Here is a 24,954-nt window from a genome sequence, read left to right on the forward strand (position 1 = left end):
AAGAGCGACAGAGAGAGACAGAGACAGAGAAAGAGAAACAAACAACAACCACAACACTAACAAGAAGAAAACACGTATGATTTCTCAATTCATTACAAAAGGAAAGCGCTTGATGTCAAGTATGGGCAAAAACCACTTTCATATCAAACCTCCCAACTGTCCCTCGACGTAACGAAATCTCGGCGAGTTCTTTTAAATGCACTGAAAGGGGGAGAAGAACTATGACAACCTCCCCCCATTCCAACATAATAGGTCTTCCTTTCACTTTTTTCCGTGCTGACAGATGAATGGTAACCCCAAACAGAATGGGAACATACGCGGCCGTCACTGAATTCTTTTTTGTTGTTGTTGTTGTTGTTGTTCACCGAGGCGTGAAAAGGTTGCAGGTGATGTCGCTTTTTTTTTTTGGAGTCGATCATTCGCTTGACTTGATTAGTGGGACTAATGATATGTCGTATTAGTTGGGTTTTGTGTGTGTGTGTGTGTGTGTGTGTGTGTTGTGTTGTGAGTATGTGTTTGTGTGTGTGCGTGCGTGCGTGCGTGCGTGTGTGTGTGTGTGTGTGTGTGTGTGTGTGTGTGTGTGTGTGTGTGTGTCTGTCTGTCTGTCGCTCTTACTGTGTCGCTCTCTCTCTCTCTCTCTCTCTCTCTCTCTCTCTCTCTCTCTCTCTCTCTCTCTCTCCATCCATTAACGAACGCATCGAACACACAATGAACAACTAACTGCCTTAGGATTTTGAAATATGTTGTGCATTTTTGATTGGGTTCTCTTTCCCCTTTGTTGTTCTGTGCGAATAAAAAAAAAACAAAAAAAAACACACCACTAAATGCAGCTGGTGATCCCAGCTGACTGACTGACTGACTTTACTTACTGATCTACGTGACATACTTAACTAAATACAGATGATGATCCTGACTGACTGACTGACTGACTGACTTTACTTTATTTACTGATTTACGTAACATGCTTAACTAAATACAGCCGATGATCCCAACTGACTGACTGACTGACTTACTTACTTACTTTACTTTACATACTGATTTACGTAACATACTTAATACAGCCGATGATCCCAACTGACTGACTGACTTACTTACTTACTTACTTTACTTTACTTTACATACTGATTTACGTAACATACTTAACTAAATACAGGTGATGATCCCAACTGACTGACTGACTGTACTTTACTTTACTTTACTTTACTTTATTTACTGATTTACGTAACATACTTAACTAAATACAGCCGATGATCCCAACTGACTGACTGACTTACTTACTTACTTACTTTACTTTACTTTACATACTGATTTACGTAACATACTTAACTAAATACAGCCGATGATCCCAACTGACTGACTGACTGACTGACTTTACTTTACTTTACTTTACTTTACTTTACTTTACTGATTTACGTGACATACTTAAATAAATACAGCCGATGATCCCAACTGACTGACTGACTGACTGACTTTACTTTATTTACTGATTTACGTAACATACTTAACTAAATACAGACGATGATCCCAACTGACTGACTGTCTGACTTACTTACTTACTTTACTTTACATACTGATTTACGTAATATACTTAATACAGCCGATGATCCCAACTGACTGACTGACTGACTGACTGACTTTACTTTATTTACTGATTTACGTAACATACTGAACTAAATACAGCCGATGATCCCAACTGACTGACTGACTGACTTGACTTGACTTGACTTTACTTTATTTACTGATTTACGTAACATACTTAACTAAATACAGCCGATGATCCCAACTGACTGACTGACTGACTTGACTTGACTTGACTTTACTTTATTTACTGATTTACGTAACATACTTAACTAAATACAGCCGATGATCCCAACTGACTGACTGACTGACTGACGTACTTACTTACTTTACTTTACTTACTGATTTACGTAACATACTTAACTAAATACAGCCGATGATCCCAACTGACTGACTGACTGACTGACTTTACTTTATTTACTGATTTACGTAACATGCTTAACTAAATACAGCCGCTGATCCCAACTGACTGACTGACTGACTTTACTTTACTTTACTTTACTTTACTTTATTTACTGATTTACGTAACATGCTTAACTAAATACAGCCGCTGATCCCAACTGACTGACTGACTGACTTGACTTTACTTTACTTTACTTTACTTTATTTACTGATTTACGTAACATGCTTAACTAAATACAGCTGATGATCCCAACTGACTGACTGACTGACTTGCTTGCTTTCTTACTTACTTACTTACTATACCATTTCGTCGGATGAGACGATAAACCGAGGTCCCGTGTGCAGCATGCACTTAGCGAACGTAAAAGAACCCACGGCAACAAAAGAGTTCTTCCTGGCAAAATTCTGTAGAAAAATCCACTTCGATATGAAAAACAAATAAAACTACACGCAGGAAAAAAAAAACAACAAAAAAAGGGTGGAGCTGTAGTGTAGCAACGCGCTCTGTGAAGAGCAGCCCGAATTTCACACAGAGAAATATGTTGTGATAAAATGAAATACAAATACAAACAAATACTTTACATACTGATTTACGTAACATACTTACCTAAATACAGTTGATGATCCCAACTGACTGACTGACTTGCTTGCTTTCTTACTTTACCTTTCTTTACTTACTGATTTACGTAATAGTATCAGTATCAGTAGCTCAAGGAGGCGTCACTGCGTTCGGTCAAATCCATATACGCTACACCACATCTGCCAAGCAGATGCCTGACCAGCAGCGTAACTCAACGCGCTTAGTTAGGCCTTGAGAAGAAAAAAAAACTATAAAAAATAAATTAAGATAAAATAAAATAAAACAAAAAACTTTTTAAAGGGAGAAAACATATCACTATTTTAAAAAAAACATACCTAACTAAATACAGCTGACTGACTGACTCACTGACTGACTTGCTTACTGTACTTAATTTTACTTACTGATTTACGTAAAACACTTAACTTTCATAGCTTACTATTTACTGATTGACTAACGTACATACTCGCGCCGTGTGGCACGCAAGGCTACCACCTTAGTCATTCGGATTAGACGATAAACCGTGGTCCCGTGTGTAGCATGCACTTAGCGCATGTAAAAGAACCCACAGCAACAAAAGGGTTGGCCTTGGCGAAATTCTGTAGAAAATCCACTGTTATAGAAATCCAAAAGCTTTCATTGTACACTTTCTTTTAATATTTGAAAATGCTGAGGAGACCAAAGTCTACCTGAGCAGCATATTTTGCAGTTTTCAAAGCGTTTCATCTTAAACTTCACTTTGGAATGAGAAGAACTTACGCTTTATCACTTGTCCAAACTGGCCAATCCAATTGGATTAATAAAGATGAAATGTATTGTATTGTATTGCATTGCATTGTATTGTATTGTAGGGTCCAGATACACACTTATTTCACAATACTGATACTGACCCATAATTATGTGAAGTTTTCTTTTGGATGCACCGATAATCTTTGTGCATGCAGGCTTCGTAATGGTACTCGGCGTGTGTGTGAGTGAATGTGTGTGGTTGATGCGACGGTGCTTTTTAGGCGCATAGAACTAAAAAGGAAGGAAGAAAGAAAGAAAGAAAAAAAAGTCCAACAACAACAACCGATATTTCCTTCAGAGCCACCTTTGCAAAATCTGATAGGAGTGAGGGCCCTTTAAATCGGGTACACGTACTGCAAGTACGATGCGATTAAAATAAGATATAAAAAAAAGGGGGTGGTGGTGATAGTTATATTAATGATGGAGATAAGGATGATGATGATGATGATGATGATGATAATGATGATGATGATGATAATGATTACAGTAATAATAATGATGATACTAACAACAACAGCAGCAACAACAATACGTATTCTCTCTCTCTCTCTCTCTCTCTCTCTCTCTCTCTCTCTCTCTCTCTCTCTCTCTCTCAGTCGTTGGTAAGGTAGATAATTGATATATTGAACTATTTCACTCCTAGAATGGGTGGTCGAGTTTGATTGATTAGTTTCTTTGTGTGTGTGTGTGTGTGTGTGTTCCGCTTGCTTAATGTATCGTGAGAGAGTTATATTTAGAGATTTTGTTTGTTTGTTTGTTTGGTGATGAAATGCTGTTAAGCAGAATGTTGCTTTGCATTTAAGAGGATTTAAGAATTAATCCCCGTCACCCCCTTGTCAATAGACCATTACAGGTAATGACAATAAAAATGTCAAAGTGTCAAAGTGTCTCTCTCAGTCTCCCTGCCTCCCTCCATGTCTCTCTATGCCTCTCCCTCTCTTTCTCTCTATCTGTCTCCCTCCCTCCCTCACCCTTCTCTCTCTCTCTCTTTCTTCCTCTCTTTGTAAGTGTATTTGTGGGGAGGAGGGTGGGGTGTGTGTGTGTCTGTTTTTGTCTCTGTGTGTCTGTATGTGTGTGTGTGTGTGTCTGTGTATGTGGGTATGTGTGTCTGTTTTTGTCTGTATATGTGCGTGCGTGTGTGTGTGTGTGTGAGTGTGTGTGTGTGTGCGTGTGCGTGTGTGTGTGTACGTGTGTGAGTTTGTCGCCGATCCACTTTCTACGTGTTTGCAGGGAGGAAATATTGACTCTGTGATTAGCTGAAGAAGAAGGCGGCGACGTGGCGTGCTTGAGGACTGTCAATCCTTTTGGGAGTTCGGCTTTTTTGTTTTTGCTTTTGTTTTTATTTTTATTTTTTTATTTTTTGTTGTTGTTGTTGTTGTTATTGCTTCACCCCCTTCCTCTTCTGATGATGATGATGACATGTATGTATGTATGTATGTATGTATGTATGTATGTATATGTGTGTGTGTCTGTGTTTGTCTGTGTGTGTGTGTGAGTGTGTGTGTGTGTGTGTGTGTGTGTGTGTGTGTGCGCGCGCGCGCATGTATGTCTGTCTGTGGGTTTGTTTTTTTCGCGTGTGTGTGTGTGTGTGTGTGTGTGTGTGTGTGTGTGTGTGTGTGTGTGATATAATACATTACGATCACAGTTTTCTGCTCGGAGTACTGTGGAACATTCCCTTTTCCTGCCATGTCTCTTCCCCGTTACCTCCACCAATCCAACCCACCCCCTGCCCCCGCTCGGCCTACTCCGCCCGCCCTCCCACCACGCTCCCACCTCCGCCTACCCTAACTCTCTGCCTTTCTGTCTCTCCGTCTTTTTTCATCTTTTTGTTTGTTTGTTTGCTTGTTTGTTTTGTCAGTTACTGTTTCTCTGTTTGTTTGTTTTCTGGTTGTCTGACTGCCTCTCTTTCTTTGTGCGAACTTGATTTTACACAGCCGTTTTGCTAAAGAAAAAAAACAAACAAACAGTTATTCAACGCCAATAGCATAAAAGTGATTTAACGCCAGTGGCATTAAAGTGACTCAACTTCAATAGCATAAAAGTGTGATTCGACGCCAATAGCATAAAAGCGTCATTCAACGATAGCAGCATAATGTATGATTCACCGCCAATAGCATAAAAGTGTGATTCAACGCTGATAGCATAAAGGTGCGAATCAACGCCAATAGCATAAAAGTGTGATTCAACGCCAATAGCATAAAAGTGTGATTCAACGCCAATAGCATAAAAGTGTGATTCAACGCCGATAGCATAAAAGTGGGAGTCAACTCTAACCGCTTAAAAGTTTGATTCAACGCTAATAGCATAAAAGTGTGATTCAACGCCAATAGCAGAAAAGTGATTCAACGCTAATAGTATAAAAGTGTGATTCAACGCTAATAGCATAAAAGTGTGATTCAACGTCAATAGCATAAAAGTGATCCAACGCTAATACCAGAAAAGTGTGTGATTCAACTAAATAGCAGAAAAGTGTGATTCAACTAAATGGCAGAAAAGTGTGTGATTCAACTAAATAGCAGAAAAGTGTGTGATTCAAATAAATAGCAGAAAAGTGTGAGATTCAACGCTAGCAGCATAAAAAGTGTGCTTCAACGCTAATAGTATAAAAGTGTGATTCAACGCTAATAGCATAAAAGTGTGATTCAACGTCAATAGCATAAAAGTGATCCAACGCTAATACCAGAAAAGTGTGTGATTCAACTAAATAGCAGAAAAGTGTGATTCAACTAAATGGCAGAAAAGTGTGTGATTCAACTAAATAGCAGAAAAGTGTGTGATTCAAATAAATAGCAGAAAAGTGTGAGATTCAACGCTAGCAGCATAAAAAGTGTGATTCAACGCTAACAGCATAAAAAGTGCGATTCAACGTCAATAGCATAAAAGTGTGATTCAACGCTAATAGCATAAACGTGTGATTCAACGTCAATAGCATAAAAGTGTGATTTAACGCCATAGCATAAAAGTGTGATTTAACGCCATAGCATAAAAGTGTGTCTCAACGCTAACAGTATGAAAGTGTGATTCCAATAGCATAAAAGTGTGATTCAACGCCAGTAGCATATAAGTGTGATTCAACGCTAACAGCATAAAAGTGTGATTCAACGCTAACAGCATAAAAGAAGTGTGATTCAACGCCAATAGCATAAAAGTGTGATTCAACGCTAACAGCATAAAAGAAGTGTGCTTCAACGCCAATAGCATAAAAGTGTGATTTAACGCCATAGCATAAAAGTGTGATTCAAAGCCAGCAGCATAAAAGTTTGATTCAGCGCTAATAACATAAAAGTGTAATTCAATACCAATAGCAGAAAAGTGTGAGATTAAACGCTAATAGAATGAAAGTGTGATTCAACGCTAATAGCATAAAAAAGTGTGATTCAACGATAATAGCATAAAAATGTGTGATTCAACTCTAACAGCATAAAAGTGTGATTGTACTTCAGCGTGTTTGTCAAAAAGAAAGAACTGATGCACGGCTGGTTTGTTTGCTTTTTCCTGTTGCAGACCTGCTGAGGGACCTCATCAAGAACTGTGAGTTCGGCACCAAGGAGCGCGATGACATCATCATCAAACAGGGCGACGTGGGAGAATGGTGAGTGAGTGAGTGAGTGAGTGAGCCGCGTTAAAACTCTCTCCATACGAACGGCAAAAGAGACGACGTTAATAGCGTTTCACCCCAGTTACCACCATCAAAATATTGCAAGCGGAAGGCTGTTATACTGAAGAGGTGAACGTTGACAAAGATACCACAATTCTGACGACGGAAGCTAAAGGTTGGGTCATTCAGACACCCACTGGACATCCGAGGGGCCTGTGTAGAAGAGAAGAGAGGACTGGCCGTACTGAGTGAGTTAACAGCGTTTCACCCCAGTTACCATCATCAAAATATTGCAAGCGGAAGGCTCTTATACTGAAGAGGTGAATGTTGACAAAGAATACCACAATTCTGACGACGGAAGCTAAATGTTGGGTCATTGAGACACCCACTGGACATCCGAGGGGTCTGTGTAGAGGAGAAGAGAGGACTGGCCGTACTGAGTGAGTTAACTTCCTCCCACTGGGGGTGACAAGAGCTGTGGGCATTGGCGCAGTGGCCGAGTGGTCAAAGCGTTGGACTTTCAAATCTGAGGGTACCTTGCTCGGCGCCTGATGCCAGCTGCATTGCTTGGTTCTAACTTTTTTGACAGTTACACCTCACTAAATGCCTACGTTGACCGAACTACGCCCTTGGTCAGTTCCGTACTACACACAGTTAGTAGCTGGTTACGACCATGCTAGGCTCTTCCGTCCGAGCAATGCAGTGCTGGGAAGTCTTTTTTTCTTCTTCTTTGTTCGTGGGCTGTGACTACCACCTTCACTCATATACACGAGTGGGCTTTTTACGTATATGTATGACCGTTTTGACCCCCCATCATGTAGGCAGTCATACTCCGATTTCGAGATAGGGGGTGCATGCTGCGTATGCTCTTGTTTCCATAACCCACGGGAATGCTGACATGGATTTCGGGATCTTTAACGTGCGTAACTGATTTTGTGCATGCGTATACACACGAAAAGGGTACAGGCACTGGCAGATCTGTTGACAATCTTCTGATCCTGGGAGATCGGATAAAACCTCCACCATTTTACCCACCAGGCACCGTGTGACCTGGATATCGAACCTTCAGATTGAAAGTCCGACAGTTTAACCACTCGGCTGTTGTGCCTGTCCACTCCCCTCTACCCACCCCTCACCACCCCCCTCCTCTTCTCCCCCAAGGTGAAGCCATCGCTTAAATTCTTTTCCCAGCTGTACTTTTCCATGTCTCTCTTGGTCACGTGTAAGTCTTTAACACCAGGCATAAAGACGACACCTGGTTAGAACTTTTACAGACCCTTACGGTTGAGTGCCACCCACTTCACGGATTGTCTCTTTGAAAAGCGTTGCTCACATTCCCTTATCAGCGCTACTGCAGGTGTCTCTCGCATCTCTCGGGCGTGGCTGGTGCCCCAGACTTTTGATAAAAGGGAAGTGTTTGAGTGCCGTGCAAACTTTGGTAGGAATAAGTATTTTGGAAAACAGTGCAAACTTCGGTAGGAATATGTACTTTGGAAAACAATGCAAACTTCGGTAGGAATAAGTATTTTGGAAAACAGTGCAAACTTCGGTAGGAATAAGTATTTTGGAAAACAGTGCAAACTTTGGTAGGAATAAGTATTTTGGAAAACAATGCAAACTTCGGTAGGAATAAGTATTTTGGAAAACAGTGCAAACTTCGGTAGGAATAAGTATTTTGGAAAACAATACAAACTTCGGTAGGAATAAGTATTTTGGAAAACAGTGCAAACTTTGGTAGGAATAAGTATTTGGAAAACTTTTTTTTTCTTTTTTTCTTTTTTTTTTAGAATTCCCTTTAAAAAAAAATTTTTTTTAAGTACACGACCACTTCTAATACTGATTTTTGCGTTATTACTACAATGGGTATTATGAGCGTATAATTATGATATGTGTGTGTGTGTGTGTGTGTGTGTGTGTGTGTGTGTGTGTGTGCATGTGTGTGAGTGAGAGAGAGAGAGACTGATTGATTGATTGATTGATCAATGGTTGGTTGGTGTTAGATAGATAGATAGATAGACAGATAGATATTTGTTGTTTACCTTGTGCATATACAGATCAAAATCCATGAGGTGAGTGTGTGTGTGTGCGTGTGCGTGCGTGCGTGCATGCTTCCGTGTGTGTGTGTATGTGTGTGTGTGAGTGTCCACGTGCGCGCGTGCATGTTTGTGTGTGTGTGTGTGTGTGTGTGCGTGTGTGTGATCAGTGGTTGGATAGTGATAGATAGATAGATGTTTGCTGTTTTCTTTGTGCATATACAGATCAAAATCCATGAGGTGTGTGTGTGTATGTGTGCGTGCATGCTTCTGTGTGTGTATGTGTGCGTGTGTGCGTGCATGCTTCTGTGTGTGTGTGTGTGTGTGGATGTGTCCGCGTGCGCGCGTGCATGCTTCTGTGTGTGTGTGTGTGCGCGCGCGCGCGCGCGTGTGTGTGCGCTCGTGTATGTGTGTGTATGTGAGTGTGCGTGTGTGTGTGTGTCTTCGTGTATGTGTGTGTGAGTGTGTGTGTGTGTGTGTGTGTGAAAGTGTGTGTGTGTGTGTGCGTTCGTGTTTATGTGTGTGTGTGTGTGCATTCGTGTGTGTGTGTGTGTGTGCATTCGTGTGTGTGTGTGTGTGTGTGTGTGTGTGCGTGTGTACATGTGTGTGCGTTCGTGTATGTGTGTGTGTGTGTGTGTGCGCGCGCGCGCGCGTGTGTGTGTGCATGTACATGTGTGTGCGTTCGTGTGTGTGCGCGTGCGCGCGCGTGTGTGTGTGTGTGTGTGTGTTCGTGTATGTGTGTGTGTGTGTGTTATTGTTTTGCAGTTTCTACGTGCTGCTGTCGGGCCAGGTGTCGGTGTACATCCACAACCAGGACAAAGGGGAGGAGGAGGAGAAGCAGGAGCTGCAGTCCATCCTGCAGTACAAGGACGGCAAGCTGGACAGGTCCAAACTGGGGCTCTACGTCATCTCTCTAGGTCAGCCATTGTTGTTACTGTTGCACGTGCTCACAAGGCATGCGCACACTGCACTCACAGACATACACAGTTTATCTGTCAATATATCCCACTGTACGAGGACGGCAAGCTGGACAGGTCCAAACTAGGGGCTCTGCGCCATCTCTCTGGGTGAGCCCCTGTTGCTTTGCTGTTGTTGCACGTGCTCCCAAGGCACACACACACTGTGCGTGCACATACTCACAGACATACACAGTTCATCCTTCAATCTGTCCCACTGTACAAGGACGGCAAACTGGACAGGTTCAAACTGGGGCTCTGTGTGATCTCTCTTGGTCAGCCCCCGTTGCTTTGTTGATGTTTCTGTTGTTGCACGTGCTCCCAAGGCATACACACACTGCGCGTGCACATACTCACAGACATACACAGTTTATCCTTCAATCTGTCCAACTGTACAAGGACGGCAAACTGGACAGGTCCAAAATAGGGCTCTACGTCATCTCTCTACGTCAATCCCTGTGCTGCTGCTGTTGATGTTGCACGTGCTCACAAGGCATATGCACACTGCACTCACAGACATACACAGTTAATCTGTCAATCTATCCCACAGTACAAAGACAGCGAGCTGGACAGGTCCGAACTAGGGGCTCTGCGTCATCTCTCTAGGTCAGCCCCTGTTGCTTTGCTGTTGTTGCACATGCTCACAAGGCATACACACACTGCACTCACAGACATACACAGTTTATCTGTCAATCTATCCCACAGTCCAAAGACAGAGAGCTGGACAGGTCCGAACTAGGGCTCTACGTCATGTCTCTGGGTCAGTCATTGCTGGTTCTGTTGTTACACGTGCTAGCAAGGCAAACACACACTGCACGTGCTCATATTTAACATGCAGACATACACACATGCACACACATACACACAAACGAACACGACTTTGACTAAATTTCACTTTCATTTTTGACTCACTTGTGTAAACAAAGTGAGTCTATGTTTTAACCCGGTGTTCGGTTGTCTGTGTGTGTGTGTGTGTGTGTGTGTGTGTGTGTGTGTGTGTGTGTGTCCGTCTGTGGTAAACTTTAACATTGACATTTTCTCTGCAAATACTTTGTCAGTTGACACCAAATTAGGCATAAAAATAGGAAAAATTCAGTTCTTTCCAGTCATCTTGTTTAAAACAATATTGCACCTCTGGGATGGGCACCAAAAAATAAAAAAATGAAGCCAGATTATATGCAAACTGCATTTACTGTTATATATATATTTTTGTATTCTCTAAACTTGGCACTTTGATCTGATATTCTGACCCAACAACAAGAGCAGTCATTATTATCATTTTTGGTTCAAACAGGAAGTTCTTTTGCTAAGCATGGAAGTTTTATTTATTTTGCAAACGTTTTGGTGCAGATAGTAAAAAGGGAAATTACTCTGTAATTAATGCTAGGGGACTTAATTCGAATCTGGTTAGGACTTTTTTTTTTTAACGTGAAACTTTATAATAACAAATACAGAAGACATTTTAACGATTAGATTTTTTTTAAGTGTATCACAAGTGAGTCTTGAAGGCCTTGCCTCTCTTGTTACTTTTGCTTTCGTTTTCTGGCTTCCTACCAGGCAAGGGCTATTCTGTGAGTTAGGTCGCCCTGATCAAGGACTACTTTCACTTTCAACTTCACTTTTACTTTTATTTTCACTTCCACTTCAACTTCTACATTCACTTTCACTTCCACATTTATTTTCATTTTCACTTTCGCTTTCTCTTTCCAGGATTTCACCCACTATACCAGGCGAGGGCAACTCCATGGGCGAGGTGGCCCTGATCGAGGAGCATTTTCACTTTAACTATCACATCTGCTTCCAGATTCACTTTAACTTTTTTTTTTTTTTTTTACTTCCACTTCCACATTCACTTTTACTTTCACTTTCACTTTCGCTTTCCCGGCTTTTCCACTCCAGACGAGGGCAACTCTGTGGGCGAGGTGGCCCTGATCCAGGAGCACTTTTATTTTCGCCTTCACACTTTCACTTTTACTTCCACTTCCACATTCACTTTCACTTTTACTTTCACTTCCACTTCCATATTCACTTTAACTTTCACTCTCACTTTCACATTCCTGTTTTCTTACCAGGTGAGCATGTCTGTGGTCAAGGTGGCCTGATTGCGGAGCACTTTCACTTTCACTTCCACATTTACATTTACTTTCACTCTCACTTTCACTTTCAGGTTTTCCTACCAGGCGAGCATGTCTGTGGTCGAGGTGGCCTGTATCAAGGAGCACATTCAATTTTGCTTTTACGTCCACTCCCACTTCTGCTTCTGCATTCGTTTTCACTTTCGTTTTCTTTCCCGGCTCCCCCACCCCAACCCCCACCCCCTTTACCAGGCGAGGGCAACTCGGTGGGCGAGGTGGCCCTGATCGAGGAGCACAAGCCCATCCGCACGGCCACGGTGGTGGTGGACACCAGGACGGACCTGCTGATCGTGGACAAGCCGCTGTACGACCGCAGTGTCAAGAGCATCCTGGCCCAGGAGTTCCAGGACAAGCGCCACTTCATCCAAGGCAACGCCCTCTTCCGCAGCTGGGCGCCCAAGTACTGCAAGCAGCTGACCATGGCACTGTACAAGAAGACCCTCCCCTATGATACCATGCTGGTCAAGCAAGGGGAGGAGGTGGAGTTCGCGTACTTTATTTTGAGGTGGGTATGGTGTGTGTGTCTGGGATAGATGAACAAACGATTAACCTTGTGATTGAATACACACACACACACACACACACACACGCACGCGCGCACACACACTCATACACACAGATATATATATATATATATATACACATGTGTGTGTGTGTGTGTATTCAATCTCTCTCTCTCTCTCTCTCTCTCTCTCTCTCTCTCTCTCTCTCTCTCTCCATATATATATATATATATATATATATATATATATATATATATGCCTGTGTGTGTGTGTGTGTGTGTGTGTGTGTGTAAATCAATTATCAAATAACGGAATACTCAAACATAGTATTATGTTCCAATAAATGAATGGATAAATGAATAAACAAACATAAATAAACAAACAAACAAACACAAGAATACATGAATGTGTGAACAAATAAGGAGATATATAACTTATTGAATAAACGAAAAAGTAATTTGGAGCGAAATGAAATGGGGAGTGAGGAAGGGAGGGGAGAGATAATAGAAAGATCGCATGCAACAAACTTGAAATGAAATATAACAAAATGAAAATAAATTCTAAAGATTTCAAAAAGCATCCCGTTATTCCGCTCGTTCAGCCTCTCTAACCATGCATACAGGGGCGTTGTGCATTGTGGTTTTTGGGGATTTTTTTGTTCTTTTTTTTTCTATTTTCAGAGGACAGGTAGAGATTCAGATCGACCCGTCCACTCACGCAACGCAGTACGCCAAGATCTTCAAGGCGGCCAGTGAGAACGAAGTGGAGAAGTAAGTTGACTGACGATTTGATCTGATGGTATGGTGGCCAGTCTTCACCCCTCTCTCTCTCTCTCTCTCTCTCTCTCTCTCTCTCTCTCTCACTCTCTCTCTCTCGTCCGAGAACTAACCTTTTCATGTCATCTCTCATGTATTCTGGTGGTAAACTATGGAATGAAATTCCCGACTATCTGAAAAAATAAATCCACCTTGGTATCATTCAAAAAAGAGTACCAAAAATATCTCATGAAACAATTATAAACAATTCTTATATTCCGTGTTTTGTTTGAGTTTCTTGAGAGAGCTTCCACACAATAACATTTTTTCGTTGCTCTGACAATGTGAACAGGGAAAGGAGCTCAGATTAGTGTATATCAGTCCGTGTATGCATGCGTGCGTAAGCTGGTGTGTGCGTGCGTGTGTGTGTGTGTGTGTGTGTGTGTGTGTGTGTGAGTAAGTTATATTCCATGCTATTTTTTTTTGTTTCGTGATTAACTCTTGTTGTTGTAGTTGTTGTTGTAAAGAAGCTTCCAGCTTATCCAGTTTACCCTCAATAATACATTTGTTCATTGTTCAAAACATTTATTATCTCTCTCTCTCTCTGTCTCTGTGTGTGTCTCTCTCTCTTCTCTCCTCTACTCTCTCTCTACCCTCTCCTGTACTCTCTCTCCACCCCTCTCTCTATCTGTTCTCTCCTCTACTCTCTTTCTGTCTCTCTCCCCTCCTCTCTCTCTCTCTCTCTCTCTCTCTCTCTTTCTGCCTCCCTCTATTTCTCTCGCCCCTATCTCTCTGTGTTTAAGAGTTGATGTATTATCTGTGTATACCTGTGTGCGTGTGTGTGCGTGTGTGTGTGTGAGTGAGAGAGAGAGAGAGAGAGAGAGAGAGGAGGAATTTTGTAAAATGTCCCGTCACACATATCGGTGATTGAAGACATTTCGTAAAGTATTTATGAATACATTTGATTATTATCGGTTAGAAGGGGTGGGAGATGTGAATGGGGGAAACTGGGCAAATGAGTGTGAAATGAGTGTGAAATTTTGAAGAAAAAAAATGTCTAAATACAATTACAAGAGAGAGAGAGAGAGTGCATGTGCGTGCTCGTGTCTGAGTGTGTGCATGTTTGTATATAATTATGTTTGCGTGTTTACGTGTTTGTGTTTGTGTGCGTGAGTGTGTCTTTGTGCGCGCGCGCGTGCGAGCCCGCTCGTGTGTATATGAGTGAAAGAGAGAGAGAGAGAGAGAGAGAGGGGGGGTGATTTTCAAAGATACTCAGACAAGACAGAACAAGAAAAGAAAAACACACACTCGTACTCCTCCATTCCTGCGCACCCACACCCTCACATCCCCCCCCCCACACACACACCCATACACATACACACCTACCCCCACGCCCCCCCCCCACACACACACACACACACACCCACCCCCACACACACCGCCCTCCACCTGCATTCGAAACTGTAACACCCACCCCATTCCTGCAAAAGAATGACAGATAAATGGAAGAGGAGGGCGGCAGAAGAAGAGCGGTGAGTGGAGGTCAGGGCTTGCATGGGGGCTACCTTTAACAAAATATATTCACACACACACACACACACACACACACACGCCATGAAGTCACACGCACACAGAGTCACACACACACAGTCACATACACGCACGCACACGCACACACACACACACACACACACACACACACACAGAGTCACACACACAGTGTCACACACACACACACACACACACACACACACAACACAACACAACACAACACAACACACACACACACACACACACACACACACACACACCAAAGAAACAAACCCCAAGTATTCTGTCCAGCGCTCGCACATGAACAACAGACACCGAACTGTTTTTTTTGTTTTTTTTTAAGGCTGATACGGAAGTCGGACAAAGGCCGCAACAGCAACAGCACCAGCACAGAAGGCTCCAACGCCAGCAGCAGCAGCAACCTGAGGAAGCGCGACAACAGCAACGGCAGCAACAAGAGCACCCGCCTCTGCTACCTGGGTATCAACGAATCTGTGGGTAAGTTTCGCTTCCGCACCACCACCACCCCCACCACTCTCCACCACTCTCCACCCCCAACCCACCACCCCCCACTTTTTTTTCCCTTTTTAAACAAAATTTCTTGGGGCCTTCTCCACCTCCACCACCACCCCACCCCACCCCGAGCAAACGTGTAAGGGCTGGGTTGATGTATGATCGTCGTCATCATCATCATCAACAGCTCTTCTCCGTTGGACTCAAGACTCAGACTCTTTGGGTTGTTGATTTTTGTTTGTTTTTGGTTTGTTTGTTTTTCTGTTTCTGTCCAGTTGGTTCACCTTGTTTCTTTCGGTGTATCGCCTCCGGGGGGGTTGTGCAAGCGCACGCGCACACAAACAGACACACACACACACACACACACGCACGCACACGCACAGACACACACACTCAGACACAAGCACACACATACACACACCCCATCCCACCCATCCTCCACACCACCACCTGGTGTACAATAATTTGTCCCTCCTTTTCTGATCCGTGCTTTCAATACTGTGCTTGCCCACCCCACCCCACCCCACGCCCCTCCACCTCCCCTTTCCCCACCTTACCCTCACCCCTTCCCCTACTACCGCTCCTACCCCCACTTCCCTCACCCACATCCATACCCCTCCACCCCTCACCCCCGTCCCCCATCCTCAGTTCCCTTCCACCCCTCTCCATTCCCTCCATCGCCACATCTTCATTCCCACTCCCTCACCCCCACACCCCACAATCCTCACCCCCACACCCACACCCACACACACACAACACCTCCCGACTTCCCCCACTGGCCCCCAACCGTCACCCGCACAACATCTCCCACCTACCCCCCCCCCCCCAACTGCCCCCACAAAACTCACCCCCACACCCATTCCTTTCCACCCTTCCCCCACTTACCCCTCATCCATCCACCCTTCCCTTACTTCCCCAACCCCTGCCCAAAAAAACCCTTCCCACCTTCCCCCCCCCTTCCCCAACCATCACCCTCACAACCCTCTGCCACCCTTCCCCTGAACTCCCCCACCCTCATCTCCACCCAAACCCTCCCATCCTTCCTTCCCCCACTCCCCTCAATCCTCACCCCCCACAACCCTTCCTACCTTCCCCCCCTGGCCAAAAACCTCCCCCCCCCCCACCTCTACACGCGTTCCTTCCTTTTCCACCCACTTACCCCTCACACCCACCCCTCCCGCATTTCACTCTACAAACCCCCAACACCCATGCCTCCCCAACCACCACCACCACCTCCCCACGCCCACACACCCCACCCGCCACCATCTACCCACTCCACCCACCCACCCACTATCTACCCACCCTCACCCCCACCCATCCCCACACCACCACCACCACCAAATACCCCCACCTCACCCACACCACCTTACCCACACTTCCCTTACTTCCCCAACCAGGAGACACAGAGATGACGATGGAGCTGGCCACCTACCTGCAGACGGCAGTGTGCAAGGAGCAGACGGAGGTGCTAGTGCTGGAGCGCAAGCACTACGAGCGCCTCTTCGTGCGACGTCACCCGCGCACCATCGACGCAATGCGGCGGCAGATCGGCGTCAAGCTCCGGGCCCGACAGTCGCTGCTCCCGTCAGCCACCAAAGAGGACGTCCCCTTCCTGGGGCACCTGGCCAGGCTCATCGAGCTCAGGACTCAGCCGGCATCTTCGTCCTCCTCTTCTTCCTCCTCCTCCTCCTTTTCCTATTCCTCCTCCTCCACCTCCTCCTCCAGTGGTGGTGGCAGCGGTCATCAGGAGAGGGACCGAGGAGAGATCAGCGTGTCGGAGGCGGAGAAGGAGTTCCTCAACCACCGGGGTCCCCTCATCGACCAGCACGGGCCCGGGAGTGTGTTCTACCTCATCAAGGTGACAGTTCTTGCCTCGTTAAAGTTGAGGGGGACAGTTCTTGTCTCGTTGAGGTTGAGGGGGAAATTCTTGTCTCCTTAAAGTTGAGGGGGGCAGTTCTTGCCTGGTTAAAGTTGAGGGGGGCAGTTCTTGCCTGGTTAAAGTTGAGGGGGACAGTTCTTGCCTCGTTAAAGTTGAGGGGGACAGTTCCTGCCTCGTTAAAGTTGAGGGGGACAGTTCTTGCCTCGTTAACGTTAAGGGGGAAGTTCTTGTCTCGTTAAAGTTGAGGAAGACAGTTCTTGCCTTGTTAATTTTGAGGGACAGTTCTTGCCTGGTTAAGCTTGAGGGGGACAGTTTTTGCCTCGTTATGGTTGAGGGGGACAGTTCTTGCCTCGTTATGGTTGATGGGGACAGTTCTTGCCTCGTTAAAGTTGAGGGGGACAGTTCTTGCCTGGTTAAAGTTTAGGGGGACAGTTTTTGCCTCGTTAAAGTTGAAGGGGACAGTTCCTGCCTCGTTAATGTTGAGGGGGACAGTTCTTGGCTCGTTAAGGTTGAGTGTGACAGTCCCTGCCTCGTTAAGGGTGAGGGAGACAGTTCTTGCCTCGTTAAGGTTGAGGGAGACAGTTCTTGCCTCGTTAAGGTTGAGGGAGACAGTTCTTGCCTCGTTAAGGTTGAGGGGGACAGTTCTTGCCTCGTTAAGGGTGAGGGAGACAGTTCTTGCCTAGTTAAGGTTGAGGGAGACAGTTCTTGCCTCGTTAAGGGTGAGGGAGACAGTTCTTGCCTCGTTAAGGGTGAGGGAGACAGTTCTTGCCTCGTTAAGGGTGAGGGAGACAGTTCTTGCCTAGTTAAGGTTGAGGGGGACAGTTCTTGCCTTGTTAAGGTTGAGGGGGACAGTTCTTGCCTCGTTAAGGTTGAGGGGGACAGTTCTTGCCTTGTTAAGGTTGAGGGGGACAGTTCTTGCCTCGTTAAGGGTGAGGGAGACAGTTCTTGCCTCGTTAAGGGTGAGGGAGACAGTTCTTGCCTCGTTAAGGTTGAGGGGGACAGTTCTTGCCTCGTTAAGGTTGAGGGGGAAGGTTCTTGCCTCGTTAAGGTTGAGACAAAAGTCTACCTGGTCAAGGTGAGAGAATTTGATTATAGTGGAGAGTGTTCTTGCCTCGTTAAGGGTGAGGGGGACAGTTCTTGCCTAGTTAAGGTTGAGGGGGACAGTTCTTGCCTTGTTAAGGTTGAGGGGGACAGTTCTTGCCTCGTTAAGGGTGAGGGGGACAGTTCTTGCCTCGTTAAGGTTGAGGGGGACAGTTCTTGCCTTGTTAAGGTTGAGGGGGACAGTTCCTGCCTCGTTAAGGGTGAGGGAGACAGTTCTTGCCTCGTTAAGGGTGAGGGAGACAGTTCTTGCCTCGTTAAGGTTGAGGGAGACAGTTCTTGCCTAGTTAAGGTTGAGGGGGACAGTTCCTGCCTCGTTATGGTTGAGGGGGACAGTTCTTGCCTGGTTGACTGTGACAGTTCCTGCCTGGTTAAAGTTGAGGGGGACAGTTCTTGCCTCGTTAAGGTTGAGGGGGAAGGTTCTTGCCTCGTTAAGGTTGAGACAAAAGTCTACCTGGTCAAGGTGAGAGAATTTGATTATAGTGGAGAGTGTCTTTCCCTGCTCTCTCGGCCAAGTGGATTTTAGGACAGTCGGCGTTGGGATGGTTCCCCAAAAGCCAACTGGCCTCCAAGGCTGCAGCACTTAGGGCCAGTGTAATTTTGCCTCCTAGTTTGAGAGTCATAGTCCTTACAATTGGGTCAACGGCAAAGTGGGAGCTGTACGATCAATGGTTTTTCAGTTGCAGTGGGAAGTTATTTACAGCTCAGTCTTTTGTGAAGGAATATGACTCTCAAACTAGGAGGCAAGATTGCACTGGCTCTTAGTGCTACAGCCTTGGGGTTTAGCTGGCTTTCTGGGAACCATCCCAACGCCGGCTGTCCTAAAACCCTCTTGGCCGAAAGAGTGGGGCTTTTACTTGGGAAAAACACTCTCCAATATAATCAAATTCTAGCCCAGATAGTCGGGACAGCAGTTACTTCCTCTGCTGTTCTGATGGTCATAATCGGACACGACTATCACACAAAATCCATCCACGTTCAGATGATTATATTCGTATCCACATCAGTGTATATTCGTATTTTATATCCATCCACATTCATAAACATTCTTATATATATATATATATATATATATATATATATATATATATATAAAAAACATTATATATATATATATATATATATATATATATATATATATATATATATATGAATGTGTGTGAGTGTGTGTGTGTGTGTGTGTGTCCACGTTCAGATATATTCTTATATCCACCCACCCACACTATCATCCACATCAATGAACATTCTTATATATCAATCCACATTCATAAACATTATTTGATAATATATATATATATATATATAGAGAGAGAGAGAGAGAGAGAGGGGGGGGTGCGTGTGTGTATCCATCCACATTCAGATATATTCGTATCCACCCACCCACGTAACGCTATCATCCACATAAATGAATATTCCTCTCTCTCTCTCTCTCTCTCTCTCTCTCTCTCTCTCTCTCTCTCTCTCTCTGTCTGTCTGTCTCGTCCCCATCATTCATTTTGGTATTTTATTATCATTACATTTTTGTTTTTCTTTAGTTCCGTTTCGTTGAGTTTTTGTCAGGATGTGACTTAAGTGTTTCCAAGTATTGCATATTTTCTTGGTTTAAACTGACTGAAGGGTTCAGGGAAAAAAATATAGTTTTTTGTTGTTGTTGTTTTGAAGCTAAAATATATGCATTTATGTTGTTGCCCCCTTGTCAAAAGACCTTTCTTGGCAATGACAATAAATAATTCCAGTGTCCAGTCTCTCTCTGTCTCTCTCTCTGTCTCTCTGTCTCTCTGTCTCTCTCTCTCTATGCTTTGAAACACCAAGAACTCTTGGATACCTCGTAGAAACGTGTCTGTGAACATCCATCTTCGTTGTGTGTGTGAACAGAATAGAATAGAATAGAACAGATTTTATTGTCATGAAACCGTAAGGTTTATAAGACACAAGTGCAATGGTAAATAAATGTGTGTGTGTGTGTGTGTGTGTGTGTGTGTGTGTGTGTGTGTGAGTGAGTGTGGCTATGTACGTAGATTTGTGTATGGGTCGATGTCATTGTCATCGTCTCTCTCTCTCTCCCTCTGTCTCTCTGTCTCTCTCTCTCTGTCTCTCTCTCTCTGTATATATATATATATATGTGTGTGTGTGTGTGTGTGTGTGTGTGTGTGTCTTTTTTCTATCTCTCTTTCTCTCTGTCTCTCTCTCCCTCTTTCTCTCTCTCTCTCTCTCTCTCTCTCTCTCTCTCTCTCCCTCTTTCTCTCTCTGTATATATATAGATAGACAGATACACAGATAGATACATAGATAGATAGATAGATAGATACAGCCATCCACATTCAGATATATATTCATATACATAATGTACCTACCAATACTATTGATACACACCTACCAACCCCTCCCCCTCCCTACCATCCATCCCTGCAGGTGCGCGAACAGACCAAGCTGAAGCTCCGCTCTAAGCGCGGGGAAAGGGGCGTGGTGGAGAGGCCGACAGGCGGCACCAACAGCATGAAGAACGTGCCTCACAGTCTCTTAGTGGCGGCCCAGCAGCTCATGATGAACGGAGGAGGAGGAGGAGGCGGGGGGCCTCACGAGCGCGAGGAGCGCGCGCACAGCGCCGCCGGCATCCGCCGCCAGAGGGCGTCACTTCTCATGCATCACAACCACCAGCACCACCACCACCACCAGCACCACCACCACCACCAGCATGCGCAGCAGCAGGCCCGCTCGTTCCGTCGGATACAGAGCGCCATGCAGGTATACTTTACTTTAGTTGTCGTCATCATCATCAAGGATGGAGAATGGTGGTCGGTGGTGTATGTATGTGTGTGTGTGTGGGGGGGGGGGGGGAGGTTGTTTGTGTGTGTGTGTGGTGGGTGGTGGTAGTGGTGGGGTCGGGGGTGCGGTAGGGAGAGAGTGGGAAGGAGGTGGATTGAGGGCTGTGTGTGTGTGTGTGTGTGTGTGTGTGGTGGTAGTGGTGAGGTGAGGGGTGCGGTAGGGAGAGAGTAGTGAGAGGCGGAGGGTTGAGGGTGTGTGTGTGTGGTGTGTGGTGGTAGTGGTGGGGTGTAGGTGGCGGTAGGGAGAGAATTTGGAGGTGGGGGAGTGGGGTTGAGGGCTGTGTGTGTGTGTGTGTGTGTGTATGTGGTGAGTGGTGGTAGTGGTGGGGTGGGGATTGCGGTAGGGAGAGAGTTTGGGGTGTGGATGGTGGGTTGAGGGCTGTGTGTGTGTGTGTGTGTGTGGTGGGTGGTGGTAGTGGCGAGGTGCGGTAGGGAGAGAGTGGTGGTGGGGAAGGGTTGAGGGATGTATGTGTGTGTGTGTGTGTGTGTGTGTGTGTGTGTGTAGTGGATGGTAGTAGTGTTGGGGTGGTGGTGCGTGAGGGAGAGTGTAGGGGGTAGGGGGGTGGATTGAGGGCTGTGTGTGTGTGTGTGTGTGGTGGGGTGGGGTGGTGGTGGGGGGTGCGGTAGGGAGAGAGTTGGGGGGTAGGGGATGGGCTGGGGGGGTTGAGGGCTGTGTGAGTGTGTGTGTATGTGTGTTTCTGTCTGTCTGTATGTATGTATGTCTGTATGTGTGCGTGAGCGCGCGTGCGCGCGCTTGTGTATATATGTATGCGTGTGCTTTTTTTTTTAAAACTTACTCTTCATGGTGATGGGTTTTTTGGTTCTTTTCTTAAACTTTGTTTTTTTTATAGTTTTGTTTTCTCTCTGGGTTGGGTAGAGTTACTAAACTTTGGTGTGTTTTTTTGTTTTGTTTTGTTTTTTGTTTTTTTTTGCTCATATCTTCACTAAATCCTGGTGGATGGTAAAGAGTAGCAGGTCGGCTTGAAAAGAGAGGGGAAAATGAGTGGCTTTGTGTGTATGTGTGCGTGTGAGAGAGAGAGAGAGAGAGAGAGAGAGAGAGGCAGACAGAGAGACAACAGAGACAGACAGACACACACACACACACACACACACACACACACACACACACACACACACAGAGTGAGAGAGAGAGAGAGATTTGACACAAAGTTTCCATTCAGCAGTTGAACCATGTTAAAAAAGAGGGATGATGATTAACAGAGAGAGAGAGAGAGAGAGAGAGAGAGAGGAGTATTACCCCCTTGTCTACAGGGCTTAACTACTGAATGGACACTTAAATATATCAAAATTCTCTCTCTCTCTCTCTCTCTCTCTCTCTCTCTCTCTCTCTCTCTCTAATGTAGCCAGACCTTTCTTTATGATTCAACTATCTAACACGACTACTGCTACTTTTATTAACACAGGTCGATTTGTTCTGAATGTCGATGTCTTTCCTTTAAAATAAAATGAAAATTAAGAAGAAAAAAAAAACAAACCATTTTTTCGGCCATATTTCACGATAGATATAATTATGTGAACATTAACATGGTGTCTTGCATCAGTGATGATGAGTGTTTAATGTGGTGATGAATCTGGTTTGGGGAAGTGGAGTGGGAGGAAAAACAGAAAAGAATTCTTTGCCGGTTTGTTGTTGTTGTTATATATATATATATATATATATATATATATATATATATATATATATATATATATATATATATATCTTTCCTTTGATTGGCTCTAATCTAATTGTGAACCAGACCGAGGGATTATTGTCACATTCATAATTGTGTGTGTCTGTGTGTATGTGTCTGTGTGTGTGTGTCTGTGTGTGTGTTTGCTTTTCTGTTCGCTTTTTTTTTTTCTTCAATCCTATTGTCCTATTTTAAATGCAGTGGAGAATGAAGCGTTGGTTGTATTGAAAATAAGTTTTAGTTTGGGACTTTCTCCCCCACCTCCCCCCTCCACTTTCTTTTCTCTCTTTCTCCCCTCCCTCTATCTCCTCTCTGTCTCTGTTCTCTCTCTTTCTCTCTCTCTCTCTTCCTCTCTCTCTCTCTCTTCATCTCTGCCTATACCCACCTCTTTCTGTTCTCTCTCTCTCTCTCCCTCTCTCTCTCCCCCCTCTCTCTCTCCCCTCTCTCTCTTTCTCTTCCTTTCTGCCTATACCCACCTTTTTCTATTCTCTCTCCCTCTCTCGCCTCTCTCTCTCTGTCTCTCTCTCTCCTCTCTCTCTCTTTCTCTTCCTCTCTGCCTATACTCACCTCTCTCTCTCTCCTCTCTCTCTTTCTCTTCCTCTCTGCCTATATCCACCTCTCTCTCTCCTCCCTCTCTCTCTCTCCCTCCCTCTCTCTCTTCCTCTCTGCCTACACCCACCTCTTTCTATTATCTCTCTCTCTCTCACTCTCTGTCCCTCCCTCTCTCTCTCTTCCTCTCTGCCTATACCCAGCTCTCTCTCTCTCTCTCTCTCTCTCTCTCTCTCTCTTTCTTAGTTCTGAGTTCTCTCTCTCTCTCTCTCTTTCTAAGTTCTGAGTTCTCTCTCTCTCTCTCTCTCTCTCTCTCTCTCTCTCTTCCTCTCTTCCTATACCCACCTCTTTCTAATCTCTCTCTCTCCCCCTCTCTCTCTCTTTTCCTCTCTGCCTATACCCACCTCTTTCTCTTGTCTCTCTATCCTCTCTCTCTCTCTCTCTCTCTCCTCTCTCCTCGCTCTCTCTCTCTCTCTCTCTCTCTTTTCCTCTCTGCTTATACCCACCTCTTTCTCTTGTCTCTCTCTCCTCTCTCTCTCTCCTCTCTCTCTCTCTCGCTCTCTCTCTCTTCCTCTCTGCCTACACCCACCTCTTTCTCTTGTCTCTATATCCTCTCTCTCTCTCTCTCTCTCTCTCTCTCTCTCTCTCTCTCTCTCTCTCTCTCTCTCTCCTTGAATAAAAAACGTTTTGAGTTCTGAGTTCTCTCTCTCTCGAAGACGAAAATCATTTTGTAAACAGTTGTGACCTCTGGCAATAACATCTGAACTCTGAAGGTTAATCGTATGTTCACTTGCTGAAGAATGGTTCAATTTACAGTATTCGCAAACTCTTGTGTTTATATATTTAATGCCCTGAAGATACGACAGGAATTCGTTGACAGCAATGAAGAAATTTAGAGTTAATTTACAATGCACAAGAAGCACTGTTGTTCTACAGGTTTAAATTAGTATGTATTTTACATTCTGTTGTCGCTACGTGATCACCATGTTGTGTACTTTTGACCTCTTTCTAGGGGCCGGAGGCCTGGGGATTAAAGTTCTTGTTCTTGTTCTTCTTGTTCTTGCTCTCCTTCCCCTATTGTATCCCCCACCCTCTTTGTGTATGAGCCGGTTGTCTTCACAATTGAATCTATGTCAGTGTCTCTTCCCCTCCCCTTCTCATTCTCGATTTCTCTGAGTACATTTGTAACCATTGTATGTTGAACTCGGTGAACTGACGATCGCGATTGACAATCCGCATTCCTACGTCAATTTCTTCTTTGTTAATTTTTCGTTGTTTGTTGTTTTAGTTGTTTCGGTTGTTTTCTTTTCCCCCAACTGTGACAAATCCAGTGGTCTGGTTCAGTGGAGAGAGAGAGAGAGGAGGGGAGGGGAGAGAAAACTAATATTCCATACGTATGAGATCAATTAACAGTTTTTAGCTTTTTAAACTGGCGCGTGCTTTTGACATGTTATCACTATGATTATAGCAACCTCCAGTAGCTAACTAGCTGTATAACACGCGGTCTTTGCTCTTTTTT

General features: G+C 44.7%; 1 protein-coding gene across 5 annotated transcripts in view; it reads left to right on the forward strand.

Moving 5' to 3' along the window:
• Positions 1–24,954, forward strand: part of LOC143289884 (uncharacterized) — a 106,573-nt gene that overhangs the window by 75,046 nt on the left and 6,573 nt on the right. For all 5 annotated transcript variants that reach the window (XM_076599093.1, XM_076599096.1, XM_076599092.1 and 2 more), the window contains 7 exons: positions 6,851–6,938; positions 9,743–9,894; positions 12,261–12,573; positions 13,252–13,341; positions 15,221–15,375; positions 16,788–17,248; positions 20,780–21,112. In XM_076599093.1, the coding sequence (XP_076455208.1) occupies positions 6,851–6,938; positions 9,743–9,894; positions 12,261–12,573; positions 13,252–13,341; positions 15,221–15,375; positions 16,788–17,248; positions 20,780–21,112 (1,592 nt within the window). The remainder of the gene's footprint in view (positions 1–6,850; positions 6,939–9,742; positions 9,895–12,260; positions 12,574–13,251; positions 13,342–15,220; positions 15,376–16,787; positions 17,249–20,779; positions 21,113–24,954) is intronic.

Source organism: Babylonia areolata, chromosome 14 (assembly GCF_041734735.1).
Source record: "Babylonia areolata isolate BAREFJ2019XMU chromosome 14, ASM4173473v1, whole genome shotgun sequence".
In the NCBI taxonomy this organism is placed as follows: domain Eukaryota; kingdom Metazoa; phylum Mollusca; class Gastropoda; order Neogastropoda; family Buccinidae; genus Babylonia; species Babylonia areolata.